General features: G+C 41.0%; 3 protein-coding genes across 3 annotated transcripts; 2 read left to right on the top strand and 1 right to left on the bottom strand.

Moving 5' to 3' along the window:
- The first annotated feature begins 1228 nt into the window (after nt 1-1228).
- wdr20b (WD repeat domain 20b) lies at nt 1229-7776 on the top strand. Its single transcript, XM_079644665.1, has 4 exons — nt 1229-1548; nt 3644-3826; nt 4259-5725; nt 6037-7776. The coding sequence occupies exons 1-4, from the start codon at nt 1300-1302 to the stop codon at nt 6091-6093; spliced, it is 1956 nt and encodes a 651-aa protein (XP_079500791.1). The 5' UTR covers nt 1229-1299; the 3' UTR covers nt 6094-7776.
- Nucleotides 7777-13378: 5602 nt separating this feature from the next.
- On the bottom strand, nt 13379-16760 carry mgat2 (alpha-1,6-mannosyl-glycoprotein 2-beta-N-acetylglucosaminyltransferase). The gene is made up of 2 exons (XM_079644671.1): nt 16574-16760; nt 13379-15201 (listed from the first exon to the last, which is right to left on the bottom strand). The coding sequence occupies exon 2, from the start codon at nt 14947-14949 to the stop codon at nt 13540-13542; it is 1410 nt and encodes a 469-aa protein (XP_079500797.1). The 5' UTR covers nt 14950-15201; nt 16574-16760; the 3' UTR covers nt 13379-13539.
- Nucleotides 16761-17739: 979 nt separating this feature from the next.
- rps29 (ribosomal protein S29) lies at nt 17740-18983 on the top strand. Its single transcript, XM_079644676.1, has 3 exons — nt 17740-17896; nt 18380-18479; nt 18878-18983. The coding sequence occupies exons 1-3, from the start codon at nt 17835-17837 to the stop codon at nt 18884-18886; spliced, it is 171 nt and encodes a 56-aa protein (XP_079500802.1). The 5' UTR covers nt 17740-17834; the 3' UTR covers nt 18887-18983.
- The last annotated feature ends 1722 nt before the right edge of the window (nt 18984-20705 follow it).

Below are 20705 nucleotides of genomic sequence, written 5' to 3'. Positions count from 1 at the left end.
ACAGGAAGTAAACCAGACAAGACACAAGGAGGAAAATGCATTTAAAAATAAAACTATCAACCAAACCCCATAATCATGACAAGTATTAGATCTTTCAGCCCTATCTTATGTAGGCCTACTAAACAGAATCAGACATCTTAACATGAACACATTTCAGAGTTTATTGGCCTCAGTTGCAACTTTGAATGTTTTGGGGATGATTGACAGGCCTTGTTATGACATCAAGAGGCAACATTAGGTGGAATTAGGGTAAAACATTGTAGCAATGTAGTCTCTCTGTCCTGGAACTTCGACATGTGTGTCTTATGGCTAGTAACAGTACAATTTAGAAATGTTTTGTATATTGAAATTGAAAAATTACACATAGTTATGATTGGCAAATTTGCAAAGTTTAACTATAGGCTACAAGAGAATGTAAAAAGGGACACTGCTGCTAATACCCCTATAACATTTGCTATAATCCCACACAATGTATATGTGGTACTTTACAGTAAATTAAAGAGCTAGAATTTTTTAGTGTGGGTGTTAGTGACTTCAGCTGACCAGAGGATGGCAGTGTATTACACTTTCCACAGATCTGTTATATAATATAAATATATCCTCACTTAGAGGCTGAATAACACTGAGAAACATGAAGAACTGTTGCAAATACTTTAAGATTATATTTTCTGAAGGAATGAGCCAGATTCCCCGTAGGTTAAATAGTCTGAATAAAACGGTAAGTGAATGTACTTTTTTGATTGAGCCATGATACAGAACGCCTGGGTGCCACCTATAAAAACATTGTTTACTGTGTGTGACCACATTGATTTCTTTATTTTAATGACACGAAACCATTGCTTTTCTATATTTTAATCATACAAAGATTGACCATTTGTTGCTGCTTCTTCCCTGGGTAAAGAGTAATAGCCTACAACATTTGATGGTGATGGTTAACAAATTCAATTGCACCATTAATAAATATAATATATTCTTATTGTATTAATTATATACAATTGTGACTTTATATATCACTTTTATAGAAATATGTTTGCCTATATTCGATTATGCAGCCTATTCTATTATATAATTACAGCTACTTAGTTGTTATCTTTATTTTAGAAGGAAACAGCATTAAATATATTTAATTTATCTATAAAGTATATCATTCATTGGGTTTTTATACACTATGTTTATGTTTCTAGTTTTGACTCACATGACTATATTCTCTGTACGCATGGCTGCAGAACTTCAACGCTGCAACGCATGCGCTGTCACTAACATCCGGGGCTCGGACAAGGATGAACGCCAATTTCCAAGATGGCGGCGGAGGGAGGAGGGAAGGAGATGAACGAAATTAAAACTCAATTCACCACCCGAGAAGGCGTCTACAAACTCCTCACTCACTCCGAATACAGCCGCCCGAACAGGGTGCCTTTCAACTCGCAGGGCTCCAATCCCGTCAAGGTCTCCTTCGTCAATGTAAACGACCAGTCCGGCAACGGCGACAGGATCTGTTTCAATGTGGGCCGGGAACTCTACTTTTATATCTACAAAGGCGTGAGAAAGGTAAACAATAAAGACTGCAGCAACCGAGCCCGCACTGTCCAGGAGCAGCCCGTTGGTGTGGCATCTTGAAACGTGTTGCACCCCGGCTGTCAACTCTCCTAGCTTCTGTCATTGAAGTGCGCAGCTTGTCAAGACAAGGCCATGTAGCAGACCTAGCTAAGTTAGGAGCTAATTAGCATTCTTAGCTAACATCGCCACAGTACTTGTTGTTGCTTCGACGAGACTTTTGTACGCTTCACAGCCCGCTGGTTATTTTAAGATCTCAGTCAGTGATAAGCTGTGACACTAAATGTTCCATCACAGTGGATAACGTGAGAAAAGGCTTGTCATGTCTTATAATGTGTTTGTTTATCTTCGTGCTTTAATTAAATGGTGAAGGGGAGGCAAGTTGTCAACAGTGCTCACCAGCAGGGTCAACTTTGGTACATCTATTACAGAACTAACTGGTCACATTGTTAGCTGTCGGAGTGGTGATGAGGGGGGTTTGTTATTCGTGATGTAGGGATGTGTTCACTTTACTGTCAGGAGTTGGATGTGATGTAATAGGATCCACTGTTTGGTTGCACACAGTGATGATGTCATTGCAGCAAGCCACGTTTGGGCTTGTTTAGCAGGGATGGGGACTGTGACAGTCAGTGATTGTCCCTGGATCAGCTACAGAATACGCAATCTAATAATGGCAGCCTATTCTCCCTGTGAGAGCTCTGCTGCTGCTATTTCTACAATTCATGTGTACTTGGTGGTCTCTCACAATCTTTCAGCCCAGTCAAATCAAACAAGGGAAGTTGTATTTATTAGGGCTGTTATCGATTTACAAAAATCGTAATTTAGTAACTGGTAATGCATTTTTTGTTTTGTGGTTCTTGTTCAACTCACTGTGACTGATTCTTATTGTGCCTCCCTCCCTTGTAATTGACTGTATGGCCGGCATTTGAATATAGATGTGGCATGGTCTCCAATATTTAAGCCTTTATTGCAGCTCTGACAGCACAAAGAGAAGCCATTTGTCTAATGAAAGACCGAGACAAGTTGTCAACATCACTGTGTGGCCCTCCCATTTATCCAAAGTGGAGAAACTTTGCATATCTATTCCTTCATCTGTTTAATTTAAATTATTGTGGTGTGGCTCTCATTCTAAAAATGTACACTTCCCTCACTGAATTGACAGTAGTCTGGAACCAGCTTGTTTTGAATTTGGTTGCCAACTGGAAACCTTAACATCCTTTTGGGATTAGAATTTTATTTTATTTAGAGCAGCCTGTCCTTGACAACACTAACAGCTTTTAAAATACATCCATTAAGATTAGTCTCCGTCTCCTTTTCAATGCATGAAAATAGATCCCAAGAGTAGCATCTATATTTGTATTATCCTTTTAGACTCATTACAGAATTATCTCAACTTCCTTTTTCCTACAATAAGGAAACGGTTCAACATTTTTTCAGTAATAAATAAGGTCCGTTTTGATGGTTATGATTGTCTTCATTTTATTAAAGCTTACAAGATTCGAGTTTGTGTGATTACGTCTGGAATAATCTAATCTAATCACTAATGTTGGACTTGAGTTCTGTTTTCACCCAACACACTAAACAGTTACCTCTAAGGTCTGCCTGTGCTGGTCTTCCTCTATTTTTGGATAATGACTTTCCATGTGTCACAATTAATTAGCATCATGCATTAGGAACATTCGGTTGGCACTTAGTAGACATCAACAAAGAGAAGATGGCAGCCAACAATGCTCTTGGGATATTTGTCCCAGCAGGTATTGAAAGATTTAGGAGTCTTAGACTTTAATTGATCCCATTTCTGGGTTCCTGATCTGGGATAAGTTGTCCCCTGGTGGTGTTTGAGAGAATGTAATGTCATTTCTTTACTGCGACTGCACTATATAAATGGATTATATGTCAACCTTCCTGTACAAGAAAGCTTTGGAGAAGAAATCTGGGATAAACTTTAGCGCCAAGTTGTGAAGTATTAGAGGTCACCTTGAAGGAGAGTGTCTGAAATATAAATGAGTTATTATGAACAAAATGGTTGCTTGTCTTTTCTAAGCAATGTCAAAATCATACTCATTTGTGTGTATTTGTCTTTGTCTAGGCTGCCGATCTTAGTAAACCCATAGATAAGAGGATATACAAAGGAACGCAGCCCACATGTCACGACTTCAACCCCATCACAGCCACAGCGGAGAGCGTCTCCCTGCTGGTGGGCTTCTCTGCCGGCCAGGTGCAGCTCATCGACCCCATAAAGAAGGAAACCAGCAAACTCTTCAATGAGGAGGTGGGTTCTATAGCCGACTGGAGACATGTTTGTGGAGGGGATGATTAACAATGGTTTTTCCAAGAACAACATCAATGTGATTTTTAACGTACTAACTAAGATTTTATAAAAAAAGAATGTCTGTCTGCTTAGGCTCTTTTAATTAACTGCATTACTGTTCTCCATATGATTGTTAGGGGAGGGCAAAACAATTAACTGTATTGCTTGCTGTCAGCTTGAAGATTTGATTGATTCAAAGTTCTGTCAGAGGTGATAGGGTGATCAGATAAATATATTTTTAAAATAATTTTTCAATCTTAGTTCTAGTCAGCGTCTGAGCTTATGTTGCTTAGGCTTGATTGCTAACATTGAGTTTTAGTTGTCCCCTGTTGAAATAATTAAATAACCAGTGTCTTATTTTCTCTTTCTGTTTCTTTGTCCCTCTCCCCCCAGAGACTTATAGACAAGTCCCGAGTAACGTGTGTGCGATGGGTTCCTGGTTCGGAGAGCTTGTTCCTGGTGGCCCACTCCAGCGGCAGCATGTATTTGTACAACGTGGAGAACACCTGCGGCACCACGGCGCCTCACTACCAGCTCCTGAAGCAGGGAGAAAACTATGCAGTGCATACCTGCAAGAGCAAGTCGGCTCGCAACCCGCTGCTGCGCTGGACGGTGGGCGAAGGGGCGCTCAACGAGTTCGCCTTCTCCCCTGATGGCAAGTATCTGGCGTGTGCGAGCCAGGACGGCTTCCTGCGGGTGTTTGGCTTCGACGCCGCGGAGCTCCACGGGACAATGAAGAGTTACTTTGGCGGCTTACTGTGTGTGTGCTGGAGCCCAGACGGACGGTATATCGTGGCAGGAGGGGAGGACGACCTGGTGACGGTGTGGTCGTTCTCGGACTGCAGAGTGATCGCTCGGGGGCATGGTCACAAGTCGTGGGTGAGCGTGGTGGCGTTTGACCACTGCACCACCAGTGTGGAGGACGGCGACCCTCCTGCTGAGTTCAGCGGCAGTGACGAGGAGTTCCATGAGCAGATTCACTTCGGTGCGGGCAGAGACCGGGCTAACAGCGCTCATTCTCGGCTTTCTAAGAGAAACTCAACGGACAGTAGGCCTGTAAGCGTCACCTACAGGTTCGGCTCGGTGGGCCAGGACACCCAGCTGTGTCTGTGGGACCTAACAGAGGACATTCTCTTCCCTCACCTCCCTTTGTCCCGCACTAGGACTCACACTAATGTTATGAGTGCCACGAGCCCTCCAGCCACTGGACAAACTACTTCCACAACGACTACTACAACCACGACTACTACTACTACTACTGTACCTGCCACAACTCCCAGTGGCACCAATGGTAAAGACACTTTGAGCAATAGTAGCACCAGCGGAAACCCCAACCCTAACTCCCTCCCCAACACCCTGCCTCGGTCCAACAGCTTGCCACACTCCTCCAACCCAACGGGGGGCAGCACCCCTAACAGTCACACAGGCAGCAGCAGCAACAGCAGCACCACTACCACCACCATCACCCCCACCCCCACCCCCACCCCAAAGGGCAACAGCATCATCGACAGCGCGTTCATTGCCACGGGCGTCAGCAAGTTCGCAACGCTGTCGCTACACGACTCGCGCAAGGAGCGCCACGAGAAGGACCACAAGCGGAACCACAGCATGGGTCACATCAGCAGCAAGAGCAGCGACAAGCTCAACCAGCTTAGCTCCACACGGACGGCAAAAGCGGAAGCAGCTAAGACTCTGGGCACCACACTGTGCCCGCGCATGGAGGACTTACCGCTGCTCGAGCCGCTGGTGTGCAAGAAGATCGCTCACGAGAGACTCACTGTGTTAATCTTCCTTGAGGACTGTCTGGTAACAGCCTGTCAGGAGGGTTTCGTTTGCACATGGGCTAGGCCCGGGAAAGTGGTGAGTGACAGGCCTCTCGAGGATACTGTCATGTGACGCCTCTTAACTTACACTGTCTCGAGCACAGGCTTTTTTTTGTTCTCGCTGCATTCAGAAGTCATTAACGCTACTGTGTGCAGACAAAAGGTTTTTGGTTATTTCATGCAAGATTTACACTAAACTCCCTCCCACCACCCCCACCACCTCAGCTTTTTCGATGGTTAATAGCACATCCTCTCCGACAGTTAACCTCACTATTCTTCTAGCCTCTTTTAATACATTCAAGTAACACTGTTGTTTGTTATCAATGTGTGTTATCTGTCTCTCCGCAGGGATTGCTATCATCTCAAAACAACGCAGCCAACTCCCCCAGTGGAACAGTAGTATAGCCCCAGTGCTGGCGCTGCTAATGACAGCTCCATGCAACAGAGACGGGGATGACCGTGGCCAAGGCCCTGCAGCGCTTCTTCACACACTGTCACACACCACACGACCTCCAGTGTAACCTTCATTTTCATCACGGCAACCCAACCAGATGCTCTCTGTGTGTTAGTGATCATGTTTAGATAACCAATGTTGGCCAAGCCAGGGTTAGAAACTCCACGCCCCTCCTTTGTAGTCCGGGCGCAACCAAGGGGGCTACTGGAAGTGAGATGGCAAGCTTTAAATCGTCCAGGAGGTTTATAGGAGGGATTGACTGGCTCATTGTTCCATCTACGGTCATATCAAGTCGTGTCTAGTCTGAAAAAAACTCTAGTACCCAATCCTTTGTGCCTGTAGATCTTTAAAGACTAGACATGCTGTAAGCATTGTGGTGATGCCTCAACCTTACCTTTTTACATGGGCTTAATTCGGAAAACGTTCCTATATTTTGTTTCTTCAAATGTCATCCATAAAGGGAGTAAGATGAGGGAAGCTGAGTCTCTTTCATTTTTCACTTCCTGGGCGATCTCTGGTGCAGCCCCAGTCTTGACACCTGTTCAGGAGAGTGTTTTTACTTCCTTTACAAATATTTTAATCAGTGGTATCACACTTTAAAGTGTATTTGCACAGATTTTCTTTCTTTTTGTTTTTTTTCCCCCCATTTTGAATTCATGACTGTGTAAGCAAAATATTTTGAAGACAGTTTTGAAAGCACTTGGGGGGAGGGAGGGAGGGGGGGTGGCTTGTTATTGCCCTCTGTCTCGACGCTGGATGCTGCAATCATAGTTTTTTATACGGAAAAAAATTGTTTGCACTTAATAGTTTGTTAGAGGAGAATGGCTTTACATTTTTGGAGTGTGTAAGGACTCCTTGAAAAGGTTGAAATATAAATAGAATTAAAAAAAACCACCTTTGTATCTATTAAACATTTATTTTAATATTGTTTCAGATTAAATGGGCTCTGTATTATATGTAAATATTGTACTTCAATGATTTATGGGTGAAATTATCATTATTACATTAGGATCCTCATTTCAGAAAATAGTGATATTTCTAATACAGAAGATCTATACCTAATATTAAAATGAATCTTGAATATGCAGGTGTTTTTTTTTCTGTTGTACATATAAAGAGAATTCAGGTGTATTTTTATTAATGAAACGTTTGGTATAGGAGACATCTATGGAGTCCTCTTATCTAACAGGTAGTGCTGAATGCTAGCTAGCCTGTCGCTGCAGATTACTTTTACAACATTAGGCAGGTAGGCGCAGACGCAGCGGTCTAATTCAGCCATCACTCCGAGCTCAGGTAAACCACAGGAAGACTAACGCTGGCATACTTCCCCCTCACTAGTCCCATCCATCAACATGTGTGTGAATCCACTTTAACTAACAAATAAGACTGAAAACCATGTTCTGCGGACAGGGCTGTCGGTCCTGCTTTTGTGAGTAATAATTACTGAACTGATGCTGAACTTGTGAACAAAACATTTGACACTGTGTTGAAAACCAACTGACTAACGTGAGCAATTGACGATGGTGGAAGTGCTTGAGGTGAGCGTGTTTTTTCCCACATAGGAAGACTGAGGATATTAACAGTGGGAGCCTTTTCCTCCATGTGACGCCTATTAAAACAGCTTTGACAGATTACATGTTCCATTTGTGTCACTTTATTAAGTGTGTGTGTGCTCACCGCATGAATCAATGTCTTCATATAGAAATGTCTTCATTAGTTGGGGATAGACCGTCATGCATCCCTCCACATGAGGTCAGAGGTCAGGCTCGGCAGACACAACACGAATTGAATTGGTTTCCTGCTGACCAAACACTGACTCGTATCACTTGGCTGGCATCCATACATAAAAGTAGCACCTCAATTACTCTGTAGTATATGGGGCTCAGCTATAGTGTGTGCCAGCATTTGAACATTTGACTATAATATTACTCATTTAATTAGCCTTTATTTATACTTGAGAGATAATTGAAGGGTCACCATCATTTCCAAAAACAAGATTAAACAAATACACTTACTGAGGAGAGGCAATACTATTCAAAAAGAACATGGCCATTAAAACTAAACAGTTGCAGAAAGGTAAATATGTAAATTAATATAATAATACATTGGATTTGTATGGCTTTTTCCTGATTCTCAAAGACGCTTTACATAAAATCAGAACAGAAACAGTACAAAAACAATTTGACAATAATAATGATAATGACATGTAAATACAGGAATATTTTCACTGTAGAAAAAACCTTGTATTTTACAAATTGGGTTGAATTTGGGGAAAATTAATTCAAATGTAAACAAAATACAGTCATGTTTGACAAATACAGGTTTGACATTTCTAAAATGTCCATAAGGTATAAGAAAATGTATGTTAAGAAGGTGCTATTTTGTTCAAAGCTCCTGGAACACTAAACAGATCAGCACAAGACTTATGAGGTCTGGCTGGCCTAACATGATCACATTTACCCCCCTTAGTAGGGGGGGGGAATGAGTCAGTTATTCTATTTAATTGGGTTACTAAAGACCTGCCACACAGGTGTTTTCAGTTAGCAGCTAATTAAGCCTCAGCAGGGGAGCTGTGCTGGAAATGACATGAGGAATAAAACCAAAGGCCCTGCACACCCACACAGGGTTTTCACTAATTCTAGTTGATTAGAACTCTTTTAAATGGACAGTGTCCCCCAAAATCAGAAATACATATTGTAGATTGTTTTAGAGTTGCAGAGTTTTGGAGATATTATCCATTGAAATGCCTTTTCTCAAACATGTTGCAAGTAGATGTAAGCCCTTGTCTAGTAGTGAGTGCTCAAGCCGGCAAAAAAATACATTGGAAAAGCTTAACAGCAATGTCTCTTTACCGAGATCAGACCTTGTTGTAAACAGTTTCATGTAGGAACCTTATTATCTTTACAGAAATGTATTAGCTAACCTTAAAGCTCACACGAAACAATCAAAATGAGAGGATAGATTTGTTTTTATTGAAGGGTGAACTGTCCCTTTTGCAGGTCATGTCCTGACATGATTGCACCTCCATTAGGAATTAATTGAACTGAAATGAGTCAGTTATTAAGCCCTGCCACACAGGTGTTTCCAGTTATCTGCTAATTAGACTCCGGTCTTTCGCCATAATGGAAATTACATGAGGGGTTAAACCAAAGTCCATGTATTAAGACCCTGCTCACTCACACAGGTTGTTTCAGTTATTCGGACTGATTAGACCTTTTTCAGTTGGGTGGAACTGTACAGGGGATTACTGAAGGTCACCAAAATGCATCTACTGGTATAACAGTTACAGGTGTAATTTTGGTAAGTCCCAATCAGACACAGTTGTTACAGCCCTGAGAAGGCCTAATCAGCCATGTTAAGTGAAACCACCCTAGAGGGTGAACCGAAGTTGTCTAGGGTTTTTAATAAAGGGGGATTAGGAGTGCTTTGGGAGAAAAAACACATGCAAAGGAAGATTAATAACATGAATGCATGATTATTAATTATCTAATGAAATAATAAATAGTATTATAGTCACAGTCATGTTTTTCTGCATTGCATGTACTTTTCATACTTTATATGCATTTTCCTGATTCTTCTTACATACTTTTACCTACCATTTTAATACAGGACTTTTACTTAATAAATAGTGTTTTTGTAATAGTCATCCGAACTTTTAATTTTGAAAGGAAATAGACAAATATGACCAATACACAAACATGTCACTTACCTGACCTTAAAGAGTAATGTTAGCTGATATTACATGTATTTCTCCTATGTAAATTATTCCTAATTTGGAGCATGTTTGGGTTACAGTGGCCAGCAGGGGGCAGTATTGCTCAGAGTATAGAGATCTTCCTCATAACCATCAGATGATCTTGCATTAATAAAAGTATTCACTTGATCAAAAGGGCAACACATTGTCACATATGAATATCCTGTTGTCTCCCTATTTACCAATGTATGCCTATACTTCAACTTACTACTTCATATATATTTGATATTCCAAGTGGGGAGTAAAACTGCACCTCTATAATTTACGAGTGACTTTTTGAAGAAACACGAGCACTCACAGCCATTAAAACCGTCAGCCTTTGGCATCAGGGGGGATGAAGAGGTGGGGGGAGTGATCGGCAGGCCGGAGAGGCCCGATCAGCCTGTCAGGGTGTCAGTCAGCAAATGATGGATGCTGACTGACTGTCTGATGCCGCCTGAGCCTCACCAGTCAATGCTGAGCTGGCATCACTCAGGATTGGAGCTTAAAGTGAGATGTTTTACATAAAAACATCACACCAACAATAATACACACACTTTTATGTTGTTATCTGTCTCCAAGGTAACTTTGCTGTCAACCACATTTATTCATTGTATACAAACCCAGTCATTTTGTAGAGCAATCAAAAGTCTACAGTGAAAACTAGGAAAACAACTATTTATCTTGCACCCTCAGGGAAATAGTTCCCACTTGATAGGAATTCAATTAATTGAGAGAGAATCCCATTGCCTCGGTTTTAGCCCCTGCTTTAATGTTCTCAGTGATGCAATTCCCTCGTCTGCATGCCTCTATATATTGACCCGGAGTTTTGTTTACCAAGCAATGTGTGCAGCGGCTATGAATGATTAATATACTCCCTCTGTGCTATAAGCCTTAAGAATGAGCAGGGGTCTATGTGTTGGAAAAACCTGACAGTTTCAGATAATGGGCCGGGAAAAATAAATGAGTAGGAGACAAAAGTCTGCAAAAATGACACTCACTATTATCAGTGATGGATTTTCTTTGAACAAACAGATTTAAAGTCAGATTACGGAAAAACCCAACAACTAAAAGCTAGGTTTCCACACATTCCAAAGGGATATTCATTAAGCCCATTGTTAAGACCTGAGGTCAGATCTGAAGCAATGAGTCAGGAAGTAGGGATAGTATGCCAAATTAATTGGGAAACTGGAACCCTTCTTTAAAATGGCGGTTTTAGCATTTGGCAAATGGGTGTCTTGGACTCCAATGTATCAAGTGTAATTTCCTCACCAGCACCTAATCAATTAAAAATAATTAGGCAACCACCTGTGTATCTGTGAATAAGGTAATATTGAAAAATAAGCATCAGGAGTAGCCTAGTAATAAACCAATGGCTAATTAAATTGTTATGTTGTTGTTATTTAAGTTACTGTAGTGAGTAGTCCAATAGTATTCTCCTTTTAGCTCTGTTTTTAGTATGCACACAATGCTGAACCAAAATCCTCTTTCTAAACTGTCTACCGTTTTGTGCTGAGCACCAAAAGTTATTGCTAGCAGGTAGCAGCTGCCTACTGAAAACGTTTGAAGAGCTATGATGGCAAACCAAAACAACAAGCTGAAAGATAATAAAATGCTCCATACAGCTGAGAGAAATAACTCTGGGGTGATAGTTATAACTAAAAATGACTATTCACACTAAATGTAGTAATTGAACACAACAAAGGCGATAGCTGATTAATTTCCAGGTTGAGCGGTTATCAGGTTAATGAAGTTGTTTTTATATCTACATCTTCATTATAACCATATAGTTTGATACATTCTATGAATCACACCCATACGTGTTTTGACTACATTCTGCTGCAGCTTGTTATCATTAGCTCACACAAGTGTAGATGTAGGACATACATTGTTATGCTTATACAATAATTCATTCAAATGAATGATTCACCCTGTGGCTATACCACAAGGCACATAATAAGTAATGAGTACATTGGAATCGAAACAGATAGGAGCTTGTCTTTTTAAACATCTCTCACCCTCTATCCTTGGAATAAATGTATTATCTGTGATTGTATGTGTCAATTTCCTTGGTTTTCTCTACTCATCTGTATAGTGTCTGATTGTCTTGTTTCACTCATCATTATTTGATGGTTTACTGAGCAGTAAGATAACAGGACCATAAAAAGATTTGATCCATAATTTGAGGATTTTCTTTTCATTCTTGCTCTCAACTGTTAAACTAAGTAGAGCATTTCAAATGAAAGTTTCAAGGGCTCAAGCATCATTTAAGCATTATTCACCAAAAATCAGCACTGAGCCATTTCCTCCTATTCTCAATTCTATTCTGAGCCGTTTCCCTTGAGGTGCGAGCCCAATTATTGGCCCTCTAGCACAGGAGCAGCTGCTCAAATTGTCACATGACCTCAGCACACAGTCCCGGGTCACATGTCTTCACACTGCATTAGGAATAAAAGTTCACACATTGGAAATATGAGCAGATTGTGCTGTCAGTTTGTGGGTGCTTTGTAAGGCTTCATCAGTGTTGCTCAGTCTTGTGTTAATGTGCCATTGATACATGCCTTACATTTGTCATATTTAATTCATGTTATGTTTATATTCTACGTCGAGAGCTCTCTGAAAGGCCTGATAGCAGAGTATGCCAGAGGATCTATTTAATATGAACAGTATGAAGAGTCCAGTCAGCGATAACATTGCTGTTATTTGAGATTTCGAACACTATGCAGAAGTGATTGTTAAACATTGCCGGAGGGGGAGGGGATCAATGCAGCATCAGAGAAGCCACCGAGCTCGGGCTTCAGCGGAAACCATCGATACCGAGCTGGGTTCCAAGCACTTAAAATGGAAATGCATCTTCAACAGCCACAACATGAACAAGAAAGTTGTATCGGTGTCTTGGGATCTCTCCAGATGCAACGTGGGCATTCATCTGTGAAATCAAAATCTCTGCACAGAGGCCCAGGTGCCTGATATTGGCACGTTCTGGCTTTCCAGTGGTGCATTGCAACAAAATAAAACAGATGCTGACCATACACTCCCTGTCAAACATTTTTATACTAAAAAAACACCAGTTTCCTCTTTGAGCCCTATCATGCTGGTATCATTTGCATGTTTTTTAATGCAGTGTACCTTAAGTGACATCCTTCCTGCAGTCACAGGAGTAATGAGAGTCTTGATGTGCTCTAGAAACCTGTTGAATGAACACTAAGTGGGGAATTATTGAAATGGAACAAGGTGTCTCAGAGGATCTCAGCAAATGTATGTGATATAAATATCTTCAAATTCATTATGCATGCAGTGGGACTGCTAGATCCACAGATTTACCAAATGTATGACTGCCCTTCCCAATTAACCACTACTTCAATATGTTCTACATTGTTGGTCAACAATCTCAAAGGCTTGTTAGCGAAAACGCAACAATATATTGTTTAGTATATTATTGTAACTTACAAAACGAAGCAGACTTGCCAGGAATCACTTAAATAATTTGACGTAAAGACATATTTATGTTAAAGAAGCCAAAAATCCAACATTCGTTTTTATTTGGAACAGTCCGAGAAAACAGGCAATATGAAGAGTAGTCCATAAAGATTTACTTTTAAAAGGCTTTTTTTCTTATAGAGGATGCAAAAGAGACAGTAATATATAATAGTAGCAATTAAGGTCACTGTAATCGAACATAACTCTTGCAGAGTTCATGGTCCCTGATATCTCCCCAGCCCCCGTTTTTCACATGTGGGGCCACCCCCCCGGCTCCGTTGGCTGGCAGTCTCTTTGTTATCAGGAGGTTCTTTGGGAACAGCTGGTTCCCGCTGCTCTGGAGGATGTTATCTATCTTGGTTTTCTGGCTTATGGGCATGCAAGCAGTCTTCTTGTGGTGCATGCCGCAGTCCCCGGCGTGGAAAACCCGGGGCGCCTCACTGACCATCACCTTCCAGTAGGAGGGCAGGCAGGACACCGTCAGGTGCTGTAAGGACCAGTCCCAGTTGTAGTCGTCATAAGTGCAGAACGTGTCGGTGCATTTGATGAGCTTCTGGTACGTCTCTCTACTCAGAGCCATCCCCATGTTGTGCTCGGTGGACTTCCAGGCCTTCACCTCCACCCTATTCGCTTTGCTGGAGTAGCCGATGTGGCTGTAGCTCCCCAAGGAGAGGATGTCACAGTCTGGACACTGCTCCCTCTTGAGAGACGACATGAGCTTTAAGAGATGGATAAAGTCCGGGGACATGTAGTGGTCCTCCTCGATCAGCAGGACCATGCCCTTATGTTCCTTCAAAACCCGGACTCGGTCCCACACAAAGTGCAGCTTCCACCACCAGTGGTGCTTAGTCTGGGAGAACTTTGCCTCGCGGTAGTGGCCAAATGAGTCAGGGTACTCAGCGTTGATGCATCCCAGCTTTAAGGCATCATTTTTGGGAAGGTCTCTAGGGCAGTCCTTAGGGTCGTGTCCGGGGAACTCTTCGGGGTACAACTGGATGCTGAACGGGAAGAAAATCTGAAGTACCTGACAAAAGTCAACAGAGGCCACCACTTTATTTATCTCGGGAGACCAGTAGTCATGGCTGAATATCAGCAGTATGTGCTCCACCCCTCTGACCTTCTGCAAACTGTCCACTAATAGCTTCAGGTAATCCGGTCGATTATGGACCTGAACCACCACAACAAGATCGTCCTTCTGTCGAACCGCCTTAAACTTTTCCTCATTTCTTATCGTCTGGTCAAAGTTGAGCTGGAAGACAATGCTGCGGTAGACTAAAGTTGTGTTATCCGTCTCCAGCTTGGGTATCTTCTCTTTTTCCTTTGCTTTTTCTTGGTGTGTGTCATTTGCATGTATAATGGGGGGTGGGGCAGGTGCCTTGCTGACGGCAGCGGTGGCTTGCACCTGGATATGATTGTTGATGCTACTGCTGCTGCTGCTGCTCACGCTGCTGCCTTTCCTCACCGTCTCCACTTCCTTGGGGAGCGGCCCGCTGTCGTTCTTCTTCTGCCTTCCACTGCTCCAGAAAGCTAGGCCACAGATAACAACCACCACAGTCAGTATCACCACCTTCCTCTTGTAGATTCGGAATCTCATGATAGGGGGTCAGCCTCTTGCGCAGGGAGAGAAGTTGCAGGGAAACAAAAAGCCCAAATTTGCAATTTTGATATTGTGCTTTAAAAGGGGAGCAAGCCTGATTAGAAATAAGCTGATATGAGGCTAATAGTTGGCAAAATGAAGGGTTGTTGTAAACATGGGTCCCACTGGAATGTCATTGATGCTGGATGATTGTTCCATAAGGCATGGCGGTAGCTGGGAGGCAGCAGGGTAGCAGTGTGCATGAACCACCTAAATGGAAAATAAATCAATCAATACAGTCTGGTGCATAGAGGCAGTTAAGGCTGAGCAATATGGCACATGTATGCAAATTACAATAAGAAACATGTAAAATAGAGAAAATAATCATATCAAAATTGTACAGAATCTAGAACTAAAACGCACAAGTAAACAAATCATCCAATTTATGAATTATCAAAGTGTTTGTGATTATTTGTCTGTGTAAAGTACTAGACTAGGCTAATTGTTTCAGCTGCACAACTCAGCGACTTCCATTTGCTAATGACAACCTTGAGATGCATTGGAAACCTTGTCGGAGCAAAACAAAATCCGATAAGTAATTTTGTTGGATTTCAATTTAGACAGCAGAAATCTGCTCTAATGGAAGCACACTTACAGCAATAGAAATTATTTCATTTCCCATAACAGGAAAAGTCACTATGAAAAAGTATCACTAAACCACATGCATATTAAAATGCATTACTGCTGATGCATCTGTTCATCTGAAGTGATATCATCAATGTTGATTCATTCTCAATGCTTCTTTATGTTCCTCTGCATAAATCTCTGTCCTCAACTGCATTATCAATATTGATTACCCCTCTCTGCTGAAAAAACCTCCATATTTTCTTTGTTATTAAATTAGTGTGCTTCCTACGTGAACCTTGTATCTGTATGCGACTTCTCCCCTGCCTATTCAACTGAACGGCCACTGCCTTGCACTACCGGCATTGTATATATATTAGAGTCTATGATAATGATGATCAATAAATTTCAGTTGGCTACAATAAAACTCAAAGTAAAACAATAAGCATGCACTTTAAACATGTACTTTATCTATGCATTTATGGCTGATTAAATGGCAAAGCTATCTGACCCATATAGCTGATATACATGACTCTATACGATTTTCTTCGTTTAATGGATTCCATACAGTTGAAGCTCGCCAAATGAAGTGAATCGTTTGTTCTGCAGCTAAACAGCACTTCCATTTGTATACCTCGTATGTGTTATCTTATAACCTGAACTGCTTTTAATCGAAAAAACAGTGTCTATACATCTTATTGCCTTCATTACTAAATGTATTTTGTAATGGAAGCCTTCTTCCCATGAGTTTTTCTGTCCTGAATTGGCCGCTGTCAGACACACCGAGCCAACGACAGCTTTAATCGATTTGAACACGATATAACGTTACCTTTATTTCACCGACTGATAGGAAACACTCAACTAAAAACAATGTTGTCGTCGCAGCTTCCCTCTTTTTACTGCGAGCATCCTGGAAATGCTAAGTTAGCTTCCGCTAGCAACTTACAGGCAGCCCGACCAAACGGCGTCAACAACAGCGTCCATGGCGAGCCACAACAACCATGTCCACACAGCTTACCTCAAACGGGAGTATCCGTGCGGTCCTTTCAGCGAGAAACATCAGCACGGTGGCGTCCCATTTTCCTCCGCACCTTCATGGAAGCTGCACGGAAACGTAACTACCAGCTAGCTGTACAAATCCCAAATACGGACCCAGTGCCTGCCGCTGTCCCACAATGCACTGGTCCAGAGGGGGGCACCCAAGACACCCTAAATATCATATATCCCTGCTGCTGACAGTGTTTGTCATCATACTGTAGGGGAGATGGTTTACTATACCTTTAAAAGCTTAACAAGTTCATACTAGGTCCTACCCTAAAACTGCATTTTGTAAAAAATGTTTTCTTGTGTAAAGTTCATACTGACTAACGTATTACTTTTTCCTTTATACTGACACTATACAAATAAGACATTCATTTGTGTCATGTGGTATACTATTCATATAAGCTTTGTCATTTAAACACCTGAACTTTTTTAGGAACATCCAGAAACATTCATCTGTTCGCATCTTGCACATTATTTATTTCATATCATATTCCATTTACTTGTACTCTTCTTGCACGATTATATTTTATTTGTATTTACTTGCACATCTCAAAACATTCTCTTGCACTATTTTATCTGTTTTAACTGTTCTATGTACTAGATATATTCATGTTGCACTTTTGGAGGAGCCTGTGACCTAAGTTTTTCATTGCCATGTGCAAATGACAATAAAGCCTTGAATCATTAGACACAAGTTAAAAAAATTATGATTACGTTTGGGAAACATTAAATATCACAATTGCATAGCAGCCTACGTGGTACATAAACACATACAAATATGAACTGAAAATGTCTGTACCAAAAATGTACAACCTTGTCCACTTCTGGCAACAATTTCTTTAAATGATACACTCTCTTGTTGGTGATACTCTTTTAAAAATACATGAATACTTCTTCAATATGATGTAACACCAAATGAAAAACATTAGTTTGTCATATTCAACCTTTAGTTTCCCCCCTAAAACGCCTTTTGTTTATCCAGTTAACCCAATTTTCATAACATAGCTTCATGACATTCTTAGCTATTTAAATGGCCAGTGCAATAAATGCCTCCTCTGTGTTTGCTGTAACGCCACCTCCAGGCCATTACACTCCTCTATACATGCAGCAGTTCTCTCCATCACGAGAGGGCGCCAAACAAAAACTCCACAGCCGGAAATACGTAATCTGAAAGCTTCATTTGCGCACGCGCAACCCTTAGTCTTCCTTTCCGACGCTCGAGCGAGAGAGACAAGATGGGCCATCAGCAGCTCTATTGGAGTCACCCCAGAAAATTCGGCCAGGGATCCCGATCCTGGTCAGTTTTGCCTTAAACGTGTCATTTATGAATATATGTGCTAAAGCGGGGCAGTTTTGAGGTATTTGTAGCTTCCCATACTTTAGAATTTATCACCAAATGTGCACCGCATGGGAACTCCTGTCGAGCCAATATGGCGGTGGAAGGATGCCCCGTGCTAATCTGTTAGCACCTAGCATTTTGTTAAGTCAGCCTCACCTCGTTTCTGAAACAATACAACTCATTGAAATTTAAGAGGGCTAATATGTTCAAATTGAGTTCTGGGAAAGTGTCTCGTTAACTTTCTTAATTTGTAATATTGCTAACGATATGCTATAGGAGCTTACACCGTTCAATGATGATATTAGCAGTGATGCACACCAGCTTTGCTGAGTCTGTATAAACTTCCGCACCTCTAGTTGTGTGAAAGAATGTTAGTAAAGGATTATATTACCTGATATTTCGAATATAAGCGAATTAACCCCATATTCTTCTGTATTTCAGCCGGGTTTGCTCGAACAGACACGGTCTTATCCGTAAATACGGGCTCAACATGTGCCGCCAGTGCTTCAGGCAGTACGCTAAAGACATCGGCTTCTGCAAGGCAAGTATTATTATGCTTTATATCTAATTTGAGAGGTCATCCAAATGTTATCATTATCCGATAATGTTGGGATACTGGCAAGTAAAGTTAAAGGCTCAATGTAAACAAAGTAAATGCTACTGCATTGAAGGTAAAGCACAATAAATAACAGAAATATGTTGGACTGTATATTACTAGTGTCTTCATTTCTCTTATTGGCTTGTTTATGCTGCTGCCACGCAAGCATTTCCCAAATTGGGATCAATAAAGTACTTGTCTATCATTTACTGAAACGTTATATATACATCTTGCTTGTACTGCACTACATATGCAATGAAGGATGGGTTGTAATATCCAACAATGTGGACTACCATTTTTTTACACCTGACTAATGCCTTGCTTCCTTTATTTTCTCACAGCTGGACTAAATGTCACGTCCTCGGATGGGTTCAGTCATCTCCGTAAGGCTGGCCGAGATGGGATAATTAGCACTGCAAATAAATGTGTTCTTTTGACCAAACTAAATCTTTTGTGGTGGTTCTTTCTGCACACATGTCAGTGATGTTATAGTCAGGAAAGATGGTTCTAAATAACACACTTAACAAAGATTACCCAGTTTTTATTGGTAGACAAAGACATTCACTTACAAATGGTTATATCTTAATGCAGACTAAATTAGCCTTCTGTGATTTGCAATACTTTGATACCATGGCAATCTTTAAGTCATCGCTAGAGAAACAAAAAATAATAATACAAATGCTGTTAACACCAGTGATAACTTCCAGATGTCTTTGGATGCCAAATCCATGTTGAAACTAAAAGGCTATATTTAGTTGAGTATCTATCAGAATACCTTTATTTGTTTATAGAGGGGAAATGTACATTGTTACAGCAAAAGCGAAGATGGACATACAAATAAAACACTTTAAAAAAAAAAAGGCATGCACATATTTTACATTTAAAGACTGACTCTTAAAGCGACATTTGAGACCTGTTTTACAAGACATGAGAAGTACAATTAGCAATTGTCTGGATATATTTATCTTTGTACTAAAGTATTATCAGCCAAATGTACTGTAACAACAAATGAGCATTTTCATGTAATTTAGTTCCTAAATTTGGAGACAATATTGGTACTCGTTACTAATGGGTAGATGAGTAGTAGTGAAATGCATAAAATGCAAGCACATAAGATCTTTGGAGTAGAAGTAGCATTCAAGGATTATTATTGTTGAAATTATAATTAAGAATAGTACTTGGTGACATTCCACCACTGGAAATGTCCGAGCACAATTGATCTCCGCTGCTGTACATAATTATAAGTGGCACAGCAGTAAAGAGCAATGGATTCATTTCTAAGTCAGCGTGTATTCAAATGAAAGTCATGCCCCCATCCAGAATTGGCGAGATGCTGAGATATTGGTCTTGGTCAAAAATAAAGGAAATTGATGGGCTCCCAGTTGTGTGGCCCATTGCTCGGTGCATTCCATATTCGGCTACGACATTTTAAATATTAAGCTCAGCACTAACATGGCTAACAATTTGTTGTATAATTTCTCAAATCTGTTTTCAACAATACAATCAAAGATGGATCATGGCATGTGGGACTTTGCAGATCCTTGACCAGTTTGTATTTATTCAAATATGTCATTTTCTATCTGCCTTTTAAACAGAAAGTTAGGTGTGAAGCACTAGATGGCAGCAGCACTTCATGTTCGTGATCCAACACCAGTGTCAAATGAACTAACACTAGCACATGCAATCTTTATATTCACACAGTGCATGCAGATGACCAGTTATATATACAGTTGCAAGAAAAAGTATGTGAACCCTTTGGAACTACCTGGATTTCTGCATAAATTGGTCATAAAATGTGTTCTGATCTTCATCTAAGTCACAACAATAGATAAACACAGTCTGCTTAAGCTAAAACCACACAAACAATGTTATGTTTTTATTGAACACACCATGTAAACATTCACAGTGCAGGGTGGATGTGAACCCTTGGATTTAATAACTGGTTGACCCTCCTTTTGCAGCAATAACCTCAACCAAACGTTTCCTATAGTTTCATATCAGACCTGCACAACGGTCAGGAGGAATTTTGGACCATCCCTCTTTACAAAACTGTTTCAGTTCAGCAATATTCTTGGGATGTCTGGTGTGAATCGCTCTCTTGAGGTTACGCCACAGCATCTCAATTGGGTTGAGGTCAGGACTCTGACTGGGCCACTCCAGAAGGCGTAT

Source organism: Notothenia rossii, assembly GCF_949606895.1.
Source record: "Notothenia rossii genome assembly, chromosome: 8".
NCBI classification, from domain to species: domain Eukaryota; kingdom Metazoa; phylum Chordata; class Actinopteri; order Perciformes; family Nototheniidae; genus Notothenia; species Notothenia rossii.
Note: the sequence above shows the minus strand (reverse complement) of the source record. Positions and strands in the feature narration are given on the sequence as shown.

What these genes read in the sequence shown, in the direction of transcription:
- rps29 (XM_079644676.1), top strand. Translation starts at nt 17,835, where the DNA reads ATGGGCCATCAGCAGCTCTATTGGAGTCACCCCAGAAAATTCGGCCAG. An exon ending in GGCCAGGGATCCCGATCCTG is followed by an intron (nt 17,897 to 18,379) that starts GTCAGTTTTGCC and finishes TCTGTATTTCAG; the next exon opens with CCGGGTTTGCTCGAACAGAC.
- mgat2 (XM_079644671.1), bottom strand. Translation starts at nt 14,949, where the DNA reads ATGAGATTCCGAATCTACAAGAGGAAGGTGGTGATACTGACTGTGGTG.
- wdr20b (XM_079644665.1), top strand. Translation starts at nt 1,300, where the DNA reads ATGGCGGCGGAGGGAGGAGGGAAGGAGATGAACGAAATTAAAACTCAA. An exon ending in GCAAACTCTTCAATGAGGAG is followed by an intron (nt 3,827 to 4,258) that starts GTGGGTTCTATA and finishes CTCTCCCCCCAG; the next exon opens with AGACTTATAGACAAGTCCCG. An exon ending in GGGCTAGGCCCGGGAAAGTG is followed by an intron (nt 5,726 to 6,036) that starts GTGAGTGACAGG and finishes GTCTCTCCGCAG; the next exon opens with GGATTGCTATCATCTCAAAA.